The following is a 24,126-nucleotide window of genomic DNA, read 5'->3' as shown; positions in this document are numbered from 1 at the left end:
CTTCAATTGTGAAGCATGGAGAAGTAAATAATTGGTAAACTTGGTTGATTTCTCTGCATTAGCAGCAAATCTCACATATTTCTAGTCCAAAAAACAGAACTTTAAATGCTGCTGCTCATGGAATTGTGTATGCTTAAACTACTATGATCCAGTGCATTTTAACTTGCAGCTATATTTCATTTTCTTTATCTCAAAATAGGTGCATTGGTTTTCTTTTTTTTAGATCTGTCTAGGATCTAAAGACCAGACATTTAAGTATGTAAACTAAACCTTTGGAATGAGTCTGATGCCCAACCACATTTCCTTTCAAAGATTCAAAGTACATTTATTATCAAAGTTTGTACGTATAAGTTTGTATGCAACCCTGAGATTGGTTTTCCCGACAAACAACCCTGAACCACTGAGTGCATCGCTGATTACATCAACTTCTGTGTGGACTGCAATGTTCCGACAAGAACTGTCCTTTGTTTTTCAAATAACAAGCCATGGGTGCAAAGGACATAAGGACATCCTGAACACTAAAAAGAGGGTGTTTAGCGATGGAAATAGGGAGGAGCTGAGGGCAATATAAGGGACCTGAAAGCCAGGATCAGGGAGGCTAAAGACAGGTACAGGAGGAAGCTTGAGTGGAAACTCCAGCAGAACAACATGAGGGAGGTCTGGAGGGGGATGAGGACCATCACTGGGTTCCGGCAAACTAGCAACAGAGGAGCTGAAGGCAGTGTGGACAGGGCCAATGAGCTTAACCAGTTCTTTTAACAGATTTGACATTGTGGCCCCTGCCCATCCCCCACATGAGCCATCTGTTGTCGGACCCCAACCAACACATATTGCACTCTCCCCTCCTACCCCTCCTCACAGTCCCCCACCCTGCTCTCATGACTATACCCCTTCCCCACACGAAACCACCACGGTGGGCTTCACAGCTGAACAGGTGAGAAGATAGCTGAAACTTCTCAACCACAGCAAGGATGAAGAACCAGATGGTGTCAGTACCAGGGTGCTCAAAGCCTGTGCCCCTCAGCTATGTGGAGTACTTCGCCATGTATTCAACCTGAGCCTGAGGCTCCAGAGGGTTCCTGTACTGTGGAAGACGTCCTGCCTCGTCCCTGTGCTGAAGACACCACGCCCCAGCGGCCTCAATGACTACAGACTGGTGGCATTGACCTCCCACATCATGAAGACCCTGGAGAGACTTGTTCTGGAGCTGCTCCGGCCTATGGTCAGTCCACACTTAGATCCCCTCCAGTTCGCCTACCAGCCCCGACTAGGAGTTGAGGATGCCATCGTCTACCTGCTGAATCGTGTCTACGCCCACCTGGACAAGCCAGCGAGCACTGTGAGGGTCATGTTTTTTGACTTCTCCAGTGCGTTCAACACCATCCGCCCTGCTCTGCTGGGGGAGAAGCTGACAGCGATGCTGGTGGATGCTTCCCTGGTATCATGGATTCTTGATTACCTGACTGGCAGACCACAGTACATGTGCTTGCAACACTGTGTGTCCGACAGAGTGATCAGCAGCACTGGGGCTCCACAGGGGACTGTATTGTCTCCCTTTCTCTTCACCATTTACACCTCGGACTTCAGCTACTGCACAGAGTCTTGTCATCTTCAGAAGTTTTCGTATGACTCTGCCATAGTTGGATGCATCAGCAAGGGAGATGAGGCTGAGTACAGGGCTACAGTAGGAAACTTTGTCACATGGTGTGAGCAGAATTATCTGCAGCTTAATGTGAAAAAGACTAAAGAGCTGGTGGTAGACCTGAGGAGAGCTAAGATACCGGTGACCCCTGTTTCCATCCAGGGGGTCAGTGTGGACATGGTGGAAGATTACAAATACCTGGGGATACGAATTGACAATAAACTGGACTGGTCAAAGAACACTGAGGCTGTCTGCAAGCAGGATCAGAGCCATCTCTATTTCCTGAGGAGACTGAGGTCCTTTAACATCTGCCAGACAATGCTGAGGATGTTCTACGAGTCTATGGTGGCCAGTGCTATCACGTTTGCTGTTGTGTGCTGGGGCAGCAGGCTGAGGGTAGCAGACACCAACAGAATCAACAAGCTCATTCGTAAGGCCAGGGATGTTGTGGGGATGGAACTGGACTCTCTGATGGAGGTGTCTGAAAAGAGGATGCTGTCTAAGTTGCATGCCATCTTCGTCAATGTCTCCCATCCACTACTTAATGTACTGGGTGGGCACTAGAGTACATTCAGCCAGAGACTCATTCCACCGAGATGCAGCACAGAGCGTCATAGGAAGTCATTCCTGCCTGTGGCCATCAATCTTTATAACTCATCCCTTGGAGGGGCAGACACCCTAAGCCAATAGGCTGGTCCTGGACTTATTTCATAATTTACTGGCATAATTTACATATTACTATTTATTTATGGTTCTATTACTATTTATTATTTATGGTGCAACTGTAACGAAAGCCAATTTCCCGCCGGGATCAATAAAGTATGACTATGACTAACCAAAGAAAATCATGGAACCCTGTTCAAAGAAAACATCAAACACCACCACCCGCCCCCCCCACGCAAAAATAAAACAAACTGAGCAAACGGCAACAAAAAAAAAGAAAAACACAGATATAAAACATGATCGAAAGAGTCCAGACAATTTCAGTTCAACTCGGTGTTTGTTATCTGTAGGCTGCCCCCATTCAAAATTGCCCAAAATACGAGCAACAAAAAAAAGCAACCAGAATCACATCATAACGTGAACTACGGAGTCCAATCCACAATTGCTTGATTAAACCTTGCTGAGGACCCAGGGCTCCGGTGCCATCCTCCAACAGCAGTGTGTGTGTGTGTGACCGACTGACCGACCATTGCATGCAGACACCTTCCCCCAGCAGCAGCAAGTGAAAAGCTGGTAGATGGCTCTGAACAACCACTCGCCTTCTGCACCATTGTCAGGCTTCTTGCCTTCGAGGCTGGCTGCACGCTTCGCTGGAAATATCCTTAGAGACAGCAAAGCACCAGACTAGCCTGAAAGATGTGTCACCAAGATATCGATCACAGACTCCAACAAAAGCAGAACTACATTTGAAAGAAAAAGAAGGCGTGAAAGTAGTAGTCTGGAGGATTTCGCCCTTTGTCGCATTGTTCACTGGTGCCATCTTTTTTACTCAATTCTGTGGTCTGTAAGGAGTTTATACATTCTCCTTGTCTCCGATTTCCTCCCACAGACCAAAGACCTACTGGTTGGTAGGTTAATTGGTCATTGTAAATTGTCCTGTGATAAGGCTAGGGTTAAATTGGGGGTTGCTGGTCTGCGCAGCTCGGATGGCTGAAAGGGGCCATTCCTCGCTATGTCTCATTAAGTAAATAAAATCTATACCATTCACTGAGTGGAAACCGGAAAGAATTCCCTTGACAAAAAGACCAGAAGTCTTTAACATCTAGCAACACACATGAAAGTTGCTGGTGAACGCAGCAGGTCAGGCAGCGAAGAGATACAGTCGATGTTTCGGGCCGAGACCCTTCGTCAGGACTAACTGAAAGAAGAGCTAGCAAGAGATTTGAAAGTGGGAGGGGGAGGGGGAGGGGGAGATCCAAAATGATAGGAGAGGACAGGAGGGGGAAGGATGGAGCCAAGAGCTGGATAGTTGATTGGCAAAAGGGATATGAGAGGATCATGGGACAGGAGGCCCAGGGGGAAAGAAAAGGGGGAGGGGGGGAAAACCCAGAGGATGGGCAAGGGGTATAGACAGAGGGAGAAAAAGGAGGGAGAGAGAAAGAATGTGTGTATATAAATAAATAACGGATGGGGTACAAGGGGGAGGTGGGGCAATAGCGGAAGTTTGAGAAGTCGATGTTCATGCCATCAGGTTGGAGGCTACCCAGGCGGAATATAAGGTGTTGTTCCTCCAACCTGAGTGTGGCTTCATCTTTACAGTAGAGGAGGCCGTGGATAGACATGTCAGAATGGGAATGGGATGTGGAATTAAAATGTGTGGCCACTGGGAGATCCTGCTTTCTCTGGCGGGCAGAGCATAGGTGTTCAGCGAAACGATCTCCCAGTCTGCGTCGGGTCTCGCCAATATGTAGAAGGCCACATTGGGAGCACCGGACGCAGTATGACTGTACCTCTTCCTAGAGATGCTGCCTGGCCTCCTGTGTTCACCAGCAACTTTGATGTGTGTTGCTTGAATGGAGCCAAGAGCTGGACATTTTCAACATCTCCCTTATTCAAGCCATTGTCCCCAGATGCTTCAAAACTTCCACAATCATCCCTGTAGCAAAGAAATTAGTTGTAGCCTGTCTGAATGATTACCGTCCCATTGCCCTGACCCCCATAGTGATGAAATGTTCTGAACGGCTTGTCAAGCCTCATATCACAGCCAGCCTCCCCTCATCGCTGGATCCTCTACAGTTTGCTTATCGTCCAAGTCGCTCTACGGAGGAGGCAATATCCACCACACTGTACACAGTTCTCTCTCACTTGGACAACAGAGACACTTATGCCAGAATCCTGTACATTGATTTCAGTTCAGTGTTCAATACCATCATCCCGCAGAGACTAGTGGAGAAATTGTCACTGCTTCGCCTTGGCACTGCCATGTGTCGCTGGATTCTGGATTTCTTGACAGAGTGACCACAGTCAGTCCGTGTTGGCAGGAACATCTCTGACTCCATCACACTGAGCTCTGGATCCCCACAAGGCTGTGTGCTTAGCCCATTGCTGTTTACACTGCTAACACATGACTGTGCAGCCAGATTCAAGGAGAACCTGATCATTAAATTTGCTGATGATACCACAGTGGTGGGGCTCATCAGCAAAAATGATGAAACAATGTATAAGGAGGAGGTCAAACACCTAGAGAGCTGGTGCAGTGATAACAACTTGATGCTTAATGTCACAAAACCAAGGAGATGATTGTCGATTTCAGACAGTCTCAGCCTGAGCACACACCCCTCAGCATCAGTGGCTCCACAGTGAAGAGAGTGGAAAACATCAAGTTCCTTGGGGTGCAGATCTCGGATAATCTCATCTAGTCCAGGAATACCACTGGGATTGTGAAACAGGCCCAGCAGAGATTGCACTTTCTGAGGAAGCTTAAACAAACATCACTCCCCACTAACATCTTAACTACATTCTACAGAGGCGTGGTTGAGAGTGTGCTGACCTTTTCATTACAACCTGGTACTCCAGCTGCAGTGCTGTTGACAAAAAAGCCTTGCAGAGGGTGGTTAGGGGAGCAGAGAAGGTTATTGGGGTCTCCCTACCTTCTGTCCAAGACCTCTTTCAGAGTCGATGCCTCCAGAAGACACGGTGCATCATTAAAGACCCCTCACACCCACTCCATGAACTGTTTGTTCTTCTGCCGTCAGGCAAACGTTACAGGAGCATCAAAACTGAAAACCACAAGGCTACTAAACAGCTTCCTCCCACAGACAGTCAGACTGCTAAATAGCTGCTCTACCTGACTCTGCTTTGGACACTTTTAACTTGCACTGGACACTTATAACTTGATTTTAACTGACATGTGGCTGTTGTGTTTTACTATTTATTGTTATGTTTATTATTTAGTGTTGCGTTTGTTATGTTATGATTGCACTGCTCCTGGGAAACGCTGTCTCATTCTGCCCTGCAGAACTAATGTATGGTTAGAATGACAATGAAGTTTTTTGAATCTTGAATCTTGAATTTCCAGCATCTGCAGAATTCCTCGTGTTTGTGTCTTTAAAGTCTAGCTAGTTCTCTACAAGTATTACTGGTTTCCACCCGAGAGGCAAAGCATCAGTTTCAGAACGGTTGCTGAGAATTCCCTTTTCCCTTTGTAGATTTCTCCTTTACAACAGAATAGTCGTTCTCTATTGTTCTAGAGGTGTGGACATTTATAACAATGTTGAAAGTTGTTGAAGTCAGAACTACTATATATTACATTGTGGCTCTTGGGGCCACGTTTAAGTCTCAAAAATAATTGGCTGTAAACACAAAAAGCCTGAAAGTACTGGGATGAAAATAAGGAAACTAGTGCATGACAGGAGCAAAATGGCCATTAAAGTATTGCATCGAATGGACTTCAATTTCACAGTGATTCTATCTTTAATCACTTGAAATGCAGAAATTACAGAATGTACAAGTTAAGTGTCTTTACAATCCTGGTAGATCGGGATATGTGGTACGAAACTCTGAAATTTCTCCTAAATTCCTCAACCCCATCAACAAAGACTTGCCTGCTTCTTTAGTGTTCAAAATAAAGTGGTTATCAGTACTATGCAAAAGTCTCAGGCACCCTTCAGGGCTTCTCAACCTGGAGTACACAGACCCCTTGCTTCATGGTGTTGGTCCACGGCATAAAAATGGTTGGGAACCCCTGCATATCAGTTTCAGACGGTATTTCACATGTTATTATTTTCATTTACTTGCAATATCTGACTTGAAGTGGGTAGAGAATGCAGGATATGTAGACTCCACTTTGCATGGAGGGGGAAAAAAACAAACCAGGCATCCAGTATGTGTTATTTTGTGATGCTGAGTGTGATTTCATGTTTATTTGATGTGCTTAAATAGGACATGGGACGTTGTTTAACAATCACATATTTAGCCCTTGAAATGTTCCAAATTAAAAGATGAAAAGTAAATTGGACAGTGCACTCACAAGAACAAATTCAAATCTTTGATGCAAAATCTGAATTGTATATTTTTACAATAATTAGAGAACTGATACTTAATATCAAGCACAGCTAAATGAAAGTAAACAATCTTCGGGAAAACAGTATATTTTGGCAGTTCTAAACTAGCAGTGTTGAGAATTGCTGATTTCATTGTTTTTCTTGTTGTGAAACCAGCTTATTTTCTTTGAATGTGGTAATGTTGCAGTCTGAGGTAATTCTATGCTTTTCCCTTCCTTTTTTTTTAGGGGTTCTTATCATTTATGAGTGCTCCATTAATAGGTGCTTTGTCCGATGTGTGGGGAAGAAGATCATTTCTTTTATTAACCGTGTTCTTCACATGTGTCCCAATTCCATTAATGATAAGGCCATGGTGAGTGTATAAAGTTACATTGGTTGGATCACATAATGTTCACATATAAGAAGCAAACCTCGCCCTCTCCCCTCCCCCAACACTTTATTTTAGCATATAACAAGGAGGAATTATATTTAGCTCTTTCTGTAAAGGCTCAGAGTGTTATTTGAGTAAATACTATGTATCAAAGTACAATTAAGTTGTAACATTAAAGTCAAAAGATTTTTAAACAAAAACTTGATTAGAAACTGCGGGAATGGTAACTTTGTTTAATTGGAGGCGCAGTTTGTGATGCTTTTCTTTTTGTTTTTGCAGGTGGTATTTTGCTATTATTTCAGTGTCTGGAATTTTTGCAGTCACCTTTTCAGTGATATTTGCATATGTAGCTGACATTACACAAGAGCACGAGAGGAGTACAGCATATGGACTAGTAAGATCAATTTTTGCACTTTTATGCATGTGTAGACCAGTTTACTTCCCTTACAATTATAAGTTTATCTTGTCACGTTTATCTTTTCCTCTCTATATCCCTCATTTTTGGTTAAAATTTCCATTTTAACAGGTGGCATTTCTGATACGTGGGTGGCATGTTACAGTGCCATGGGTCTAGTTTTGTTATACCTGCCCAATTCACCTCTCCTGTCTACAGTCGTTACAGAAGGTTGTGATTCCAAAACCTGCCTTCTGCTTATTTATTTTATTTATTGGGATGTAGTGCGGAATGGGCTGTACAACCCACACTACCCATCAATCCCCCCCAGTTCAGTCCTGTGTTAAAGTGGTGGCAGGGAATAGCAGGTAAATGATGACCCCGAGGGAGTGTACTCAGTTGTTAAATGAGTATCTGGAAATTGGCTACTGTATTTTCTTTGTGCTTCTTTTGTTACTATAGTGTTCCAATCTGATCCTGTGCTGTTTGGTTACTGAGAATGTAGTACAGCACAGGAACAGGTCTTTCATCCCATGGTGTTCTGGATTCATTAAACTACCCCTTCTGCCTATCCCACTAAATCTCCATACCTCTCCTTTCTCGACAAATTCGTGTGTCTATCTGAGAACCTTTGAAACATCTCTGTCACATTTGCCATCATTACCACCGCTTAGCACCTGCCAATCTCTGTGTAATTAAAACTAACACCCTGGACATCTACTTTGAAATTGCCTCCTCTCACCGTAAATGTATATCTTCTAGAATTAGACATGTCAGAACTGCTGACTGTCAACCCTGGGAAATCGATACTGACTGTCTACTCTATCTATACTACTTGTCTTATAAACTTCCTTCAGATCTCCCCCAGCCTCCGCTGCTGCAGAGAAAACAACCCAAGTTCTTCTGCACATCTTCTAATCCAGGCAGCATTCTGGTAGATCTCTTCTGCACCCTCTCCAAAGTTTCCACATCCTACCTCTCATACGGCAACCAGAACTGAATGTAGTACTCCAGATGTGGCTTGACTAGAGTTCGATAACTTCTTGGCTCTTGAAAGTGCCTCAACTGATAAAGGCATGCATGTCCTTTATTAGTTGGAACACTAAAGGAGGAGGTTCAGAGGGTGCTCATGAGAATGAAGGGCATATGGTATAAGGAGCGATTGATGGCTCTGGGCCTTTACTCACTGGAATTTAGAATAATGAGGGGGATCTCGTTGAATGTTGAAAGACCTAGAGAGAGTGGATGAGGAGAGGATGTTTCCTGTGATGGGGGAGTCCAGGACCGGGGGCACAGTTTCAGAATAGAGGGACGTCACTTTAGGATGGAGATGGGGAGGAATTTTGTTAGCATTGGGTGGTGAATCTGGAACGTGGTGCTACAAGCAGCTGTGGAGGCCAGGTCATTGGGTATATTTAAGGTAAAGGATGATGGGTTCTTAATTAGTCACTGCATGAAAAGTTACAGGGAGAAGACAGGAGAATGGAGTTGAAGGGGAAATGTTGGCACCAGCTCAATGGGCTGAATTGCCTAATTATGCTCCTTTGTCTTATAGTCATATGCAATCATTATGAAATTCCCATTTTCTTTTGCCTCTTTGTAACACCTACAGGTTTACAATATTTTCTAATACTGCTTGGTCACAATAAAATGTATTTGTCCTCGAAGCTTTGAAGTAATTTTAGAAATCATAAATGTCCAATTACTTCTCTTAACTGGATGATTTTTTACTGTTGAACCTACCCCGTTCCTTGGAATATTACCCTCGGCAGAGTTTCTGTCAACTGGAGAATGCAGATATACTTTTGCACCCAAAGCGAAGGACAAGTTTCACTGATTGATACGTGACTCACACAAGCTACTTGGCACTACAAATTATGTTATTTGAGAAAACAGATTTAGCAAAAAAGAAGGGCGTTATTCATTGAACTGTCTGTAGTATGATTAAAAACCAAGATTCCAACTGGACCCATTTATTGTGGATATTTCCTTTAGCACTCTGAAGTTGCAATGTAACAGGAACAGAATCAAACAATAGATCGATTAAATCAGGGATTTTTTTTAAAAATACTACTGTCAAGTCTTTATTTATCTGTTGAGATACAGTGTGGAGTAGGCCCTTCTGGTCCTTCAAGCACACCACCCAGTAATCCCCCGATTTAATCCTAGCCTAATCACTTGACAATTTACAATGACCAATTAACCTTCCACCTGGTGGTCTTTGGACTGTGCGAGGAAACCTCCATGGTCAAGGGGAGAAAGTGCAAACTCATTACAGGCAACAGTAGGGATTGAACTCTGGTTGCCTGTACTGTAAGGCATTGTGCTAACCACTACGCTACCCTCCCGTCCCTTTAGTAGTTGGCTGCAGTTCATTAAACCACCTGCATTCTTGATGGATGTTCCCATGTGACAAAGGCAAAATGAGCCCTCCCTCTGTTTCTATTTAGGCAGTGCAATGAAATGAAAATAATCGTTTTACTGGAAACAATTATGAGCTTGCTTCAGGGTATGAACTAAGGCAAAGCAAGATGCAAATAATTGTCCTTGTGATCAACTGAATATTACACATAGACAGGTAAAGTTGTTACAGGCCAACAGTGTTCTGAGTTATAAATAAGAAGCTAAAGGCTACAGGAACAGAGAAGTTTTAAATTTGTACAAAACATAATCACAATGTATTGGGGACCAATATCCTGGTGGGGAGGTTTGCTAAGGCTATTGGGGAGAGTTTAAACTAGAATTGCTGGGAGGTGGGAACTGAAATGAAGAGACGGAGGAAGGGATGGTTGTCTCACAAATAGAGAAAGCTTGTAGGCAGCGTGAGAGGGGGGATAGGCAAGTAAAAGAGAAGGGACGCACTCAGACTGATGGTTTGAGATGTGTCTATTTTAATGCAAGAAGCATCATGAATAAAGTGGATGAGCTTAGGGCATGAATCAGTACTTGGACCTATGATGTTGTGGCCATTACAGAGACTTGGACAGCTCGGGCAGGAATGGTTACTTAGAGTGCCAGGTTTTAGATGTTTAGGAAAGGACAGGGAGGGAGGCCAAAGAGGTGGGGACGTGGTACTGCTGATCAGAGATGGTGTCACGGCTGCAGAAAAGGAGGAAGTCATGGAGGGATTTTCTACTGAGTCTCTGTGGGTAGAAGTTAGAAACAGGAAGGGGTCAATAACTCTACTGGCAGTTTTTTTATAAACCACCCAATAGTTACAGAAACATCGGGGAGCAGCTAGGGAGACAGATTCTGGAACTGTGCAGTAATAACAGAGTTGTCGTGATAGGAGATTTTAATTTCCTCAATATTGATTGGCATCTCCCTAGAGCAAGGGGTTTAGATGGGGTGGAGTTTATTAGGTGAGTTCAGGAAGGTTTCTTGACACAATATGTAGAAAAGCCTACGAGAGGAGAGGCTGTACTTGATCTGGTATTGGGAAATGAACCTGGTCAGGTGTCAGGTCTCTCAATGGGAGAGCATGTTGGAGATGGTGATCACAATTATACTTTATAATTTATTGTCTCCAAACAATTGATACTAGAACGTGCAATCATCATAGCGATATTTGATTCTGTGCTTTCCGCTCCCTGGATTACAAATATTAAATATTAAAAATGGTAATTAGTAAATATTAAAAATTTAAATTATAAATCATAAATAGAAAATAGAAAAATGGAAAGTAAGGTAGTGCAAAAAAACCGAGAGGCAGGTCCGGATATTTGGAGGGTACAGCCCAGATCCGGGTCAGGATCTGTTCAGCAGTCTTATCACAGTTGGAAAGAAGCTGTTCCCAAATCTGGCCGTACAAGCCTTCAAGCTCCTGAGCCTTCTCCTGGAGGGAAGAGGGACGAAAAGTGTGTTGACTGGGTGGGTCTTGTCCTTGATTATCCTGGCAGCACTGCTCCGACAGCGTGCGGTGCAAAGTGAGTCCACCGACGGAAGATTGGTTTGTGTGATGTGCTGCGCCGTGTTCATGATCTTCTGCAGCTTCTTTCGGTCTTAGACAGGACAACTTCCATACCAGGTTGTGATGCACCCTAGAAGAATGCTTTCTACTGTGCATATATAAAAATTAGTGAGGGTTTTAGGGGACAGGCCAAATTTCTTTAGTTTTCTCAGGAAATAAAGGCGCTGGTGGGCCTTCTTGGCAGTGAACTCTATTTGGTTGGACCAAGTCAGGTCATTTGTGATATTGACCCCGAGGAACTTAAAGCTTTTGACCTGTTCCACTTGCGCACCACCGATGTAACTTGTTTTGTGCGGTCCGCTATTCCTTCTGAAGTCAACAACCAATTCCTTCATCTTGCTGATATTGAGGGATAGGTTATTGTCTTCGCACCATGCCACCAGGTTCTAAATTTCCTCTCTGTACTCAAACTCATCATTACCCAAGATACGGCCTACAATTGTGTCATCAGCAAACTTATATATTGAGTTCGATGGAAACTTGGCTACACAATCATGGGTGTACAGTGAGTACAGCAGGGGGCTGAATACACAGCCCTGTGGGGCATTGATGCTCAGAGTGATTGCAGGGGAGAGCTTGTCCCCTATTTTTACAGCCTGGGTCCTGTCTGTGAGGAAGTTGAAGATCCAGCTGCAGATCTGAGTGCTAAGGCCCAGGTTTGGGAGCTTAGGAAACAGTTTATTTGGAATGATGGTATTAAAGACAGAGCTGTAGTCAATGAAAAGGAGCCTTACGTATGCGTCTTTATTCTTCATTCTATCTCCTTTCCCGTAGCTTTGGAGAGGGATAGGAACAGACAAATTAGGAAAGCATTTAATTGGAGTAAGGGGAAATATGAGGCTATCAGGCAGGAACTTGGAAGCATAAATTGGGAACAGATGTTCTCAGGGAAATGTACAGAAGAAATGTAGTAAACGTTCAGGGGATATTTGTGTGGAGTTCTGCATAGGTACGTTCCAATGAGACGGAAGGGATGGTAGGATACAGGAACTGTGGTGTACAAAAGCTGTTGTAAATCTAGTCAAAAAGTAAAGAAAAGCTTACGAAAGGTTTAAAAAAAAACTAGGTTATGATAGAGATCCAGAGGATTATAAGGCTAGCAGGAAGGAGCTTAAGAATTAAATTAGGAGAGCCAGAAGGGGCCATGAGAAGGCCTTGGCAGACAACATTAAGGAAAACACCAAGGCATTCTACAAGTATATGAAGAGCAAGAAGATAAGATGTGAGCGAATAGGACCAATCAAGTTTGACAGTGGAAAAGTGTGAATGGAACCGGAGGAGATAGCAGAGGTACTTAATGAATACTTTGCTTCAGTGTTCACGATGGAAAAGGATCTTGCCGATTGTAGGGATGACTTACAGCAGTCTGAAAAGCTTGAGCATGCAGATATTAAGAAAAAGGATGTGCTGAAGCTTTTGGAAAGCATCGAGTTGGATAAGTCACCGGGACCGGACAGATGTATCCCAGGCTACTGTGGGAAGCAAGGGAAGAGATTGCTGAGTTTCTGGCAATGATCTTTGCATCATCAATGGGGACAGGAGAGGTTCCAGAGGATTGGAGGGTTGCAGATGTTGTTCCTTTACTCAAGACAGGGAGTAGAGATACCCATGAAATTATAGACCAGTAAGTCTTAATTCAGTGGTTGGTAAGTTGATGGAGAAGATCCTGAGAGGCAGGATTTATGAACATTTGGAGAGGCATAATATGATTAGGAATAGTCAGCATGGCTTTGTCGAAGGCAGGTTGTGCCTTACGAGCCTGATGGAATTTTTTGAAGATGTGACTAAACACATTGAAGATAGGGCAGTAGATGTAGTGTATATGGATTTCAGCAAGGCATTTGATAAGGTACCCCATGCAAGGCTTATTGAGAAAGTAAGGAGGCATGGGATCCACGGGAACATTGCTTTGTGGATCCAGAACTGACTTTCCCACAGAAGGCAAAGAGTGGTTTTAGATGGGTCATATTCTGCATGGAGGCTGGTGACCAGTGGTATGCCTCGGGGATCTATTCTGGGACCCCTGCTCTTTGTGATTTTTATAAATGACCTGGATGAGGAAGTGGAGGGATGGGTTAGTAAGTTTGCTGATGACACAAATGTTGAGGATGTTGTGGTTTGTGTGGAGGGCTGTCAGACATTACAGTGAGACATTGATAGGATGCAAAACTGGGCTGAGAAGTAGTAGATGGAGTTCAACCCAGATAAGTGTGAAGTGGTTCATTTTGGTAGGTCAAATATAATGGTAAGATTCTTAGCAGTGTGGAGGATCAGAGGGATGGTGGGGTCCAAGTCCATAGGACACTCAAAGCTGCTGCACAGGTTGACTCTGTGGTTAAGAAGGCATACGGTGCATTGGCCTTCATCTATCGTGGGATTGAGTTTAGGAGCTGAGAGGTAATGTTGCAGCTATATAGGACCCTGGTCAGACCCTACTTGGAGTATTGTGCTCAGTTCTGGTTGCTTCACTACAGTAAGGATGTGGAAACCATAGGAAGGGTGCAGAGGAGATTTACAAGGATGTTGCCTGGATTGGGGAGCATGTCTTATGAGAATAGGTTGAGTGAACTCGGCCTTTTATCCTTGGAGCGACAGGGGATGAGAGGTGACCTGATAGAGGTATATAAAATGATGAGAGGCATTGATCGTGTGGATAGTCAGAGACTTCTTCCCAGGGCTGAAATGGCTAGCATGACAGGGCACAGTTTTAAGGTGATTGGAAGTAGGTACAGAGGAGATGTCAAGGGTAAGTTTTTTATGTAGGGGGTGGTGAGTGCATGGAATGGCTGCCGGTGACGGTGGTGGAGACAGATACGAGAAAAATAGAGGGCTGTTGCTAACCCTAGGTAATTTCTAAGGTAAGGACATGTTCGGCACAGCTTTGTGGGCTGAAGGGCCTGTATTGTGCTGTAGGTTTTCTGTTTCTATTGCATACATAAATTTAGCAAATGTGTTACTAAAAAGGCAGAGTAGAACTATTGAGAATGGTTTTTCTTTGAAAAAGAAAATGGGATAAAGGAATTTAGTCATGGTCAATCCAGTTTTAATTGCTTTTTCAGACAATAGAAAGTGTTTTATTTTTAATTCTCTAATTAAAATTGCTTTGCCACCTTCAATGGTTCAGTGAGAAAGCAGTGACTTTTGCAAAAGCTTAAATGACCTGAGATAAACTGCCTGTAGGGCTCCAGAGAACTGTGTCAGGCCAGATTTGGCTTAGAGAATAATGTAAAACTTAGAGCTCGATTTTCTTTTGCCCTGTCATGATTATCAAGGGAAGATTTTCCACAAAGGGGTTGGGCAGGGAGGAAGTTGGGGGGAGGAGAATGCAGTGGCCTGCTGTCCATGCCAATGTTATAGATAGGGTGCTTTGGTCATCCATGCAGTATGGTGGCTGTGAAGATTAGTGATAGGTACTGAGGGAGAGGGTGCACACGGTAGCTTTAGCTAGAAAATGACAGCTGAGCTCCAGGGAGATACAATGGCCAGGATTAATCCTGTGACAAATGCTGTGTAAACATTTATTGCATCTTTTTAAACATACACTTGTTGAACCATATAACCAACATGTTGATTAGAAATCACATTAATCTTCAGTGTTAACCAAGTTTAATTGACAGCCCTATTTTTAAGACAGAAAATTTAAACCTTGATTTCTTCAGGGTAATGGAAAGGATGAGATGTAATATGGTAGTTGAGTTGGCATTTCTAATAGAGAAAAGAATACCAAGGATATACTAGAAGCTTCTGATTTCCTGATCTTCAAATGCCCTGAGAGTAAGAAGTGTGGAAGGCATTGGAGAGTAAATGGCATTAGACTTTCCTGGCAGATTGCTGGGAATCTTAAGATTTTACCCATTTATGGACAGTATTTCTCAACTTCTTTATGTAACCTTTGCACTTGTGAAATTAAGTAACTTTTGAAGGGTGAACTAAATATCATGGGAATTCATAAAAAGTGAATGATTCTCGTGACTGATTGGGTATTTTTTTCATGTCTTTACATTTTAAGCTGAAACAGCCGTCATACTTAAATAAACAGGAAATGTTATTGCACATTTATTGAGACACTATTCCTAACAGAATGACGATCAAGGACATAACCAAGTTATTAAAATATAGTTTATTTTGTAATTAGGCAGAGTTAATATTGGGTAACAAAAGATCATGGTGGTATGAAATATAATTGCCGTAAGTAAGTGCACAAAATGCTAGAGGAACTCAGCAGGCCAGGCAGCATCTATGGAAAAAAGTATAGTAGACGTTTAGGTCAAAACTGGCTGTGGTGTTGAGAAGGAAATTTCTAGGCAGCAGGAGGATATTGACATAGTGGGCATTTTATTAGGTACACCTGTGCATCTCGTTAGTGCAAATCTAATCAGATAATCAAGTGGCAGTGACTCAATGCAGAAAAGCACGCAGACACAGTTAACATCAGAATGGGGAAGAAATGTGATCTAAGTGACTTTGACCATGGAATGATTCTTGGTGCCAAATGGAGTGGTTTGCGTATCTCAGATCTCCTGGGATTCTCATGCACAATAGTCTCTGAGAGTTTTCAGAGAATGGTGCAAAAAAACCAAAAAGCATCCAGTTCTGTGGGCAAAAGTGCCTTGTTAATGAGAGAGGTCAAAGGAGAAAGGTCAGACTGATTCAAGCTGACAGTAACTCAGATAACCACGCATTAAAACAGTGATGTGCTTAAGAACATGTCTGTTTGTAGCATGTCAAACCTTGAAGTGAATGGGCTACAGCCGCAGGAGACCATGAACATGCCCTCTGTGGCCACTTTGTTAGGAAGAAGGAGTACCAAATAAAGTAGTCACTGAGTGTATGTGCACATAAGTGGTAAATGGATTTCTGTTCTGAAAAGTTTGAGCCCGTAGATTTGAAGCAAAGGCGTGTTCTGAGGCCCAGCAAGGAGCGTATGGATCTCTGAAGGTACCTAGTCAAGTTAAGGTGGTGCAAGGAATATTTTAATTGGCTGAGTTACAGAATGTAAGGTGTGAGAAGCATATGAAACTAGTCAGGGAACATAGAATAAGAGCAGTACAACACCTTCAGCCCACAATGTTGTGTCAACCTATATGAACCTACTCCACAATCAACTGAACCCTTCTCTCCTTCATAACCCTCTATTTTTCTTAGGAGATAAGGTGAGAGAGGGAAAAGGGAATGGTGAGGGGGTGGGGGGTGACAATTACCAGAAGTTCGAGAAATCAATGTTCATGCTATCAGTTTGGAAGCTATCGCGACGGAATATGTTGTTGTTCCTCCAACCTGAGTGTGACCTCATTGTGACCTCTCCCCTCCCCCCACCCCACCTTTTAACTCTACTCGTCATCCTTTCTTAGTCCTGTCCTGCTGAAGGATCCCAGCCCAAAACGTCGATTGTACTCTTTTCCACAGATGCTGCCTGGCCTGCTGAGATACTCCAGCATTTTGTGTATGTTATTCAATGATCTGCAGCAGGATGTGATATTTTAAATATAGATTAAAACAAAAAGCAAGGTTGAATACTTTCCTAACCGTAAAGCTACAGAATAAACAGATCATTTTTACAATAAGTGCAGAATGCCAGATAGTTTTGTTTACACTGCAATGGAAGACACAAATTAAATCCACTTTTGGAAATATGTATTTTACGCAGTTTAGTTCTTGGAGGGATAATTTGGGGGGGATGGAGAGAAAGATAGTGAACTGTGCATGGTTACATTCTAAAAGCTGTTCGGAGTATGCAGAAATATAACAATTTAAGAAACACTATTCCAATCCCAGTAAATTTTAAGAACATTTCCCAGTTTGAATCTTTTTGCACTTGTAAGATATTTGATTAGAAGAATGTGAAATTTAATTTCTCTCTTAAAATGCAATTGTACTGTGGTTAGTTTCTGTCAAATCCAACTGTCATAAGACACAGATGAAACAAAACTCATTCTGTGTTACAGATGGAATTCTACTGTTAACTTCAATATCTAAAAAAAAATTAAATTTGCCAGTTTTCGTTGTTCTGCATTAAGATCCCCACGATGCAAAGATAATTGAAAGTGTCAGAATAGAGGAATGAAGGAATGTTGGAACCCTTTTTAATATCGGTTTTGTCTTATTTTTCTAGCAAAATAAACTGCGCTGCAAAGAGAAAATTGTATTTAGTGCTTTGTGCTTTACGGTTAAATAATTATTTAATAATTCTTTCCCTTTTGTTCTAGATGCTCACTGCCTTATGTTGCAAATTTATCACTGTCAGTCATGTGTTTGAACTGTTTTCAATGATTCAGAGGATTCAATAATAGGGATTTTCAGCAAAATTTGCCTGTAGTAAAATAATATGTAATCTTTTAAAGTGATGTCTTCCCTAATTTGAGGAAGATAATTGTAGCCTCCCCTATAGTTCATTGGTCAGTGTCTATATTTGAATTTGTCGTGACAAGTAACGATCATCATTTAGCGGGGAATCTGTGATGTCTGTTCTAAATTGGATATATTTTATAATTGGAACACTTTGTTTGCTCTGAGACTTTAAAATGACAGTGATTTAGAGTGAATAGCAGCTCTTTGATGTACTGGAATTCTGGACTGTATTTTAGTGCTGGTTCTGATCCTTCTTACTACTTGTGCCAAATATGATTCCTGAGTCGGCTCCTGTTGTAGCCTAGATCAATTTCTCAGAAAATGCATGTACTGAAAAGAATTTCCATGGCAACTTAGCACTTCTTAACTGGAAGACAGTTGTAATAGGGTTAATAATAACTCAGCACACAAATGCAGTATTACATTTGGGTTCTTTGGTCTTATTCCTTCAGTGGGTCAACAGTAAGGACATACTTTGAAGCTCAAATTGTAATGTTAATGCTAGTAGACTGAAACAGGTTCTTATCAAACAACACACACAAAATGCTGGTGGAAAGCAGCAGGCCAGACAGCATCCATAGGAAGAAGCACAGTCGACATTTCAGGCCAAGACCCTTCGTCAGGTCTAACTCAGTTAGTCCTGACGAAGGGTCTCTGCCTGAAAAGTCGATTGTGCTTCTTCCTATAGATGCTGTCTGGCCTGCTGCGTTCCAGCAGCATTTTGTGTGTGTTGCTTGAATTAGCAGCATCTGCAGATTTCCTCATGTTTGCAGGTTCTTATCAAACCCACAGGCCATGATATGTCAGGTTTATTTTTTTTAGCTTTTATAGTGTGCAGTTCATAAATTGCCAGTCTTGTTTGAAAGCTGAGTTTGTTAATGAAACTTCTAAATAATTTTTTCCTCACTTCTCCCCCTCCAGGTATCGGCAACCTTTGCAGCAAGCTTGGTAATTAGTCCTGCCATTGGTGCTTATCTTTCTAGTAAATATGGAGATACTCTGGTGGTGCATGTGGCCACTGTGATTGCAGCGTTGGACATTTGTTTTATCTTGGTGGCTGTGCCTGAATCTCTCCCTGAAAAGGTTCGACCAGCTTCACGAGGATCAGCTTTCTCATGGGAGCAAGCAGACCCTTTCTCTGTAAGTGTGCTTTAGTCTGTATGTAGACAATAGTTACCATTGTAGGCAACAAGGGGCTGCATGGTGCTGCAGCCTCAGCGCCAGTGGCTCGGATTCAATCCTCATCTCCAGCGCTCTCTGTGCAACTTGTTTGTTCTCCCTGTAAACATGTGGATTTCCCTGGTGCTTCCACATCCCAGAAACATGCCAACTGTTAGCTTAATTCATTCCACTAAATTACTCTATCACTAGGGAGTTAGGACAATTGAGTGACGTTAAATTGGGCACATCAGAGAGAAATAGTTAACACAAAAATGAGTGGGAGTATGGGATTGATTGGAATACTCTGGCAGCTGTCAGAGACCTGATGGGCCAAATGGCTACTTCCTGTGTTGGAAAGAAAATGAGAGAATTAATCTCTAATTATATATAAAAAAGTTTCATGCATTTTTATTTTAACTCTTGGGCCCACTAAGAGCCATAAGAGTTGATCTTTTATCTTGGCTAACTTTTGCCACAAGCCACACTGAGGTAGTATTTTGCCTTTCATCCAAAGGTGATGCATTTTGCAGTGTGTGTTAAATGAGTTCAAATTGTGTTGCACTTCGATAAATAGTGGAAACGTTATTGAATTTAATAATACTGGATGCTATGATATACAGAAGCTGAGAACAAAAGTTGATTATTTGCACTTTCGCACAATGAATGTTGTGCCAGTAGAATAAGCTGCTTTATCCAACACTGTGCCCTTGGTTAAGTCATCCATTATCTCATCTTTGGATATTTTTGCCAGAGAACAATTGTTGAATTAGAATTTGCTATGTTTTCTTCTCGTATTGAGTTTCACTTTATTAGTATAATGCTATTTTCAAACTATAGTCTTGTCTCTTGACAGCAGTAGTAGATTGGTAGGGAAAAGTATGACCTACTCAAGTCAAGTCAGGTTTATTGTCATTTCCACCATAAGCTGCTGGTACAGTACACAGCACAAACGAAACAACATTCCCCCAGGACCCCGGTGCTACATGAAACAACACAAAACTACACTAGACTACGTAAAACAACATAAAAAAACTGCACTAGACTACTGACCTGCACAGGACTACATAAAGTGCACAAAACAGTGCAGGGCAGTGCAATAATTAATAAACAGGACAATAGGCACAGTAGAGGACAAATTACAATATGATAAATGATGTAGATGTCAGTCTAGACTCTGAGGAGTCTGATAGCTTGGGGGAAGAAACTGTTGCACAGTCTGGTCGTGAGAGCCTTTTGCCAGATGGCAGGAAGGAGAAGAGTTTGTGTGAGGGGTGCGTGGATTCCTTCACAATACTGTTAGCTTTGTGGGTGCAGCGTGTGGTGTAAATGTCTATAATAGCAGGAAGAGAGACCTTGGTTTTGCTATCACAAAGGAAAATTCTCCATTAGCAATGTGTTTGTCAGAGGTGGTTAAGCTATTTGTCTGCTATCACTTAGGCTAATCTGAATTAGTCTCCCTTTCCTGGTCACTTTGTTCAATTTATACAGCATACCTTGAAAATTCCCATGGCACTACCTGTGTTGTAGAAAGCAAAAGAATTAAGTAACGCTAAGGATAAAAGTTGGCTTTATTTGTGACACATGCAGTGAAACATACAGTGCAATGCATTGTTTGCATCAACAACCAACACAGTCCAAGGCTGTGCTGGGGGCAGCCTGCAAGTGTCGCCATGCTTCTGGTGCCAACATTGCCTGCCCACAACTTCTTAAACTTAACCAGTACATCTTTTGGAATGTGGGGAGGAAACCAGAACACCTAGAGGAAACCCACGGCAGGAGAACATATAAGCTACTTACAGACAGTGGCAGGAATTGAACCCTAATTATTGGCACTGTAAAGCATTGTACTAACTGCTCTGCTACCGTGCAAGATATCAGAAATATAAAATGTCTTCATCTGCTCTTTAAATAACTGCCACGCTCACAATAATGTTACAGTGCATCTTGCCTAAATCTCAGTCTTCACTTAAATTTCCCATTCTGTTTTTGTACTGAGTGGACTGACCAGTCCCAAATATTACAGTAGTATAACTGCTGCCTGTTCTTTCTTGCAATAATCATCTGCTGCTCTGTCCCACCTTTTTCGGTGTTACTCCTTTAATCTTGATTTTCCTATGCGTTTCTGCACTTTTGTGTTTGTTCTGTGTTCGGTCATGCTATTCAGATTTAGGGTCAGATACTGTGTGATTCTGATCAATTATAATAGATCCTAAATAACTTAAGGCTGACAGCACTTACAAGGTAGTTTTTTTTCGTTGCAGTCCTTGAGGAAGGTTGGGAAGGACACCACTGTGCTGCTAATCTGCATAACTGTGTTTCTCTCGTACCTGCCTGAAGCTGGACAGTACTCCAGCTTTTTCCTTTATCTTAGACAGGTTTGTATAAAATCATTCACTTAGCATTTTTTTGATCTTGTGTACAGCTTCAATAGTGCCATTAACTTGGTCAGTGTATATTAGACTGGAGTTTAAAATGTGATACATTCTAGCCACAATATATTTCATTATATTGATAATAAACGTATTGAGTTAACACTGTATTTGAGTTTTATGTCAACAAACTACTTGGTTGGGATTGCAAGGAGGGCATTACAGCCGGGGTTTTCCCAATTTTAAGTGTTTTTCTGCCTTTGATACCCAATGTGAACAGGACATTACCTTTTTGCCTTTTTCCTCACAATTTTTATTTCATATTAACAGTATTTTTGAATGATGTTGGTGTTGTATATTAAAAGATCTGCAACTTCCTGAAGGCCAGAAAAGATTAATTTTATTAAGAAAATTGAGGAAGAGTATCACCAAGGTTTTATTTTACAAGTAAGCCTAAAATAAAATTATCGACCATTGAAAATCCCATTGATAGGAAACTACTATTTCTATACAATTGTATAAATTATAACTACAATGTTCTCATTTTGTTCTGCTGATCTAGGCAAATCATGCAACTTCTGCTTTGCCTATTACTTCTAACTTAGTATTTGGTGACATATGTGTACTTTGATAATAAATTAACTTTGAACTTAAAATTTTGACTGTTTTCCCAGGTTATAGATTTTTCTGCTGGGAATCTTGCAGCCTTTATAGCTGTGGTGGGAATCTTGTCTATAATAGCACAGGTGTGTATTGAATGGTTTTGTATATTAATACTCCGAAAATTCCAATGGAGGTAACTTTGCAGACTAGGATTTCCAGTATTAAAACTAAACACACAATGTTACTTATAAAGCTGATATGTGCAGTGGTGTTTACTTACGTACATGTGAGTTTAAAGGTTTATTTTAACCAAGTTGAATTCATGAATTAAGGAAGTAAATTAAGCGAGGGGAGAAAGTAAATGTGCGATTAAAAATGAACTTCATTTCTTTTCGCAAGTGTACAGTAATTAATGTTACTTACCACATTAAACCTGATTTTACTGGTTTCTTATGACACTGTTGCTGGAGGAATGGCCTTTATGATGATCTATTCAACCATAGCTTATCCGATCATAAAGATTGTCCTGTGTTAAAAGTTGGGTCATTTTGTTTACCTTCAATTTAGTTTCAGTTTAAATGCTTTAAATTTACTTGTATTCAGTTTGTTTTGCTGATGTATTAAGTTAGAGAGATTTTAACCCACACTGATTTCAGTATACTCAACTTTTGTTAGCCTAGTATCACATTCTGTTTGTAGCTTTGTCCTGTTTCTACTAAAGTCTATAATGACATTAACATCTGAATATCTTTTCAGGATAGTCCTTGAGAATTTGCTGTAGTCCGTATTGTGATCCAGTTTTAACACAAGTTATTGATTTTGTTTTTACTGTGAAAATAACCATTTCCATGACAGCACTTAGTTAAGAAATTTGATTTGAACTAACGAGTTTGCAGTAAATGTTTTTTTCTTTATTCTCAGTGTATTGATTCTTCATTTCTTGAGATTATTAGCTAAGAAATTGGCTCAATAATGTTTTTTGTGATTGTTTTTCACAGACTGTATTCCTCAGTATCCTAATGAGGTCCATTGGTAATAAGAACACAGTTCTTCTTGGTCTTGGTTTTCAAATGTTGCAACTGGCTTGGTATGGCTTTGGATCCCAGCCCTGGTAAGCAGGCTTGGTTCTCTGAAATTCTGTAAAATGCAATCATGCATATCCAGCAGTGCTGGAAACAGCTGGACTTTCAAATGCTTAAGCTTATAAATTCCTCCTTTTGAGGGCTCTGCGTTAACTCTGTGTGCAGGATGTATAAATGTAAGCAAGGGTTACTTAATATTTTCACAACATGTCCAGAAAAAATAATGCTCTTCTGGAATTTATACATTATATTTTCAGTTTGTGAAAAAAATGTAAATTGGTTGCAGTCCTGCTCTTGCGTCATAATTACACAAAATGAAACTGGGAAAAGATTCTGGTGTTTAGTCCGTAATTGTTGCTTGCCATTTTAGGATGATGTGGGCAGCCGGAGCTGTAGCAGCAATGTCCAGTATTACTTTTCCAGCAATAAGTGCTCTGGTTTCAACCAATGCAGATTCTGATCAGCAAGGCAAGTAATTTCTCCTCACTTTGTGTATTAAGCAGACAAGCTTCCTTTATTACCAGTGCTCAATTTGAAATTCAGTTGTTACTTGTTGATAATTATAAAGCTGTTCCAAGGATCCGTTCTGCCTTCTCAAGTTTTCTAGTCGAGAATACAGCCTTGATGCATGCAATGGATTCTGTAAGTTAGTAATAGGCAGGACAACTGCTCATACAATATGCTTTTGAATCTGATTGCCTTTCTAGCAACTCTTCCAAACTTGGAATTATCTTTTAAGTACATCAAAGCAAGGAAATGTTGGTGTAATTTTTTATAACATTGGATATTATAATTTGGAATTTATAGCCACAAAGAGTATGGAAGTTGGTTTTAATACTAAGATGAAAAACTTGCAGAGCTATGAAGGAACAGCAAGTGAAAAGGGAACTGGTAAAGGAATGACAGGCCAAATGGCCACCTTCACAGATGTATCAGGACACGCTGCTTACATTTAAAAAAAAAATCAGTCTGACTTGAGAGAGTAAAATAATGGATTCTGAGAATTTTCTGTGTACAAAGTAAAAGTTATGACATGATATTTAAGTCACTTCCAAGGTGGTCTCTTGCATTTGATGTTCATGATATTGCCTCCTCTACACGAGAGAAACAAATATAGTTTATTAGGCCGTTTTGCACAACACCCTGTCTGCAATGGCATCTCTGGCTTCTGGTTGCACGTT

General features: G+C 41.5%; 1 protein-coding gene across 2 annotated transcripts in view; it reads left to right on the top strand.

The window, feature by feature from the left end:
* LOC140211659 (hippocampus abundant transcript-like protein 1) overlaps positions 1-24,126 on the top strand; it is a 77,211-nt gene that overhangs the window by 39,942 nt on the left and 13,143 nt on the right. For both annotated transcript variants that reach the window (XM_072281660.1, XM_072281661.1), the window contains 7 exons: positions 6,876-7,000; positions 7,298-7,412; positions 18,652-18,870; positions 21,153-21,266; positions 21,935-22,006; positions 22,862-22,974; positions 23,316-23,413. In XM_072281660.1, the coding sequence (XP_072137761.1) occupies positions 6,876-7,000; positions 7,298-7,412; positions 18,652-18,870; positions 21,153-21,266; positions 21,935-22,006; positions 22,862-22,974; positions 23,316-23,413 (856 nt within the window). The remainder of the gene's footprint in view (positions 1-6,875; positions 7,001-7,297; positions 7,413-18,651; positions 18,871-21,152; positions 21,267-21,934; positions 22,007-22,861; positions 22,975-23,315; positions 23,414-24,126) is intronic.

This window comes from Mobula birostris, chromosome 17, assembly GCF_030028105.1.
Source record: "Mobula birostris isolate sMobBir1 chromosome 17, sMobBir1.hap1, whole genome shotgun sequence".
NCBI classification, from domain to species: Eukaryota; Metazoa; Chordata; class Chondrichthyes; order Myliobatiformes; family Myliobatidae; genus Mobula; species Mobula birostris.
The sequence above is the reverse complement of the archived record's forward strand: the minus strand, read 5'-3'. Positions and strand labels throughout refer to the sequence as shown.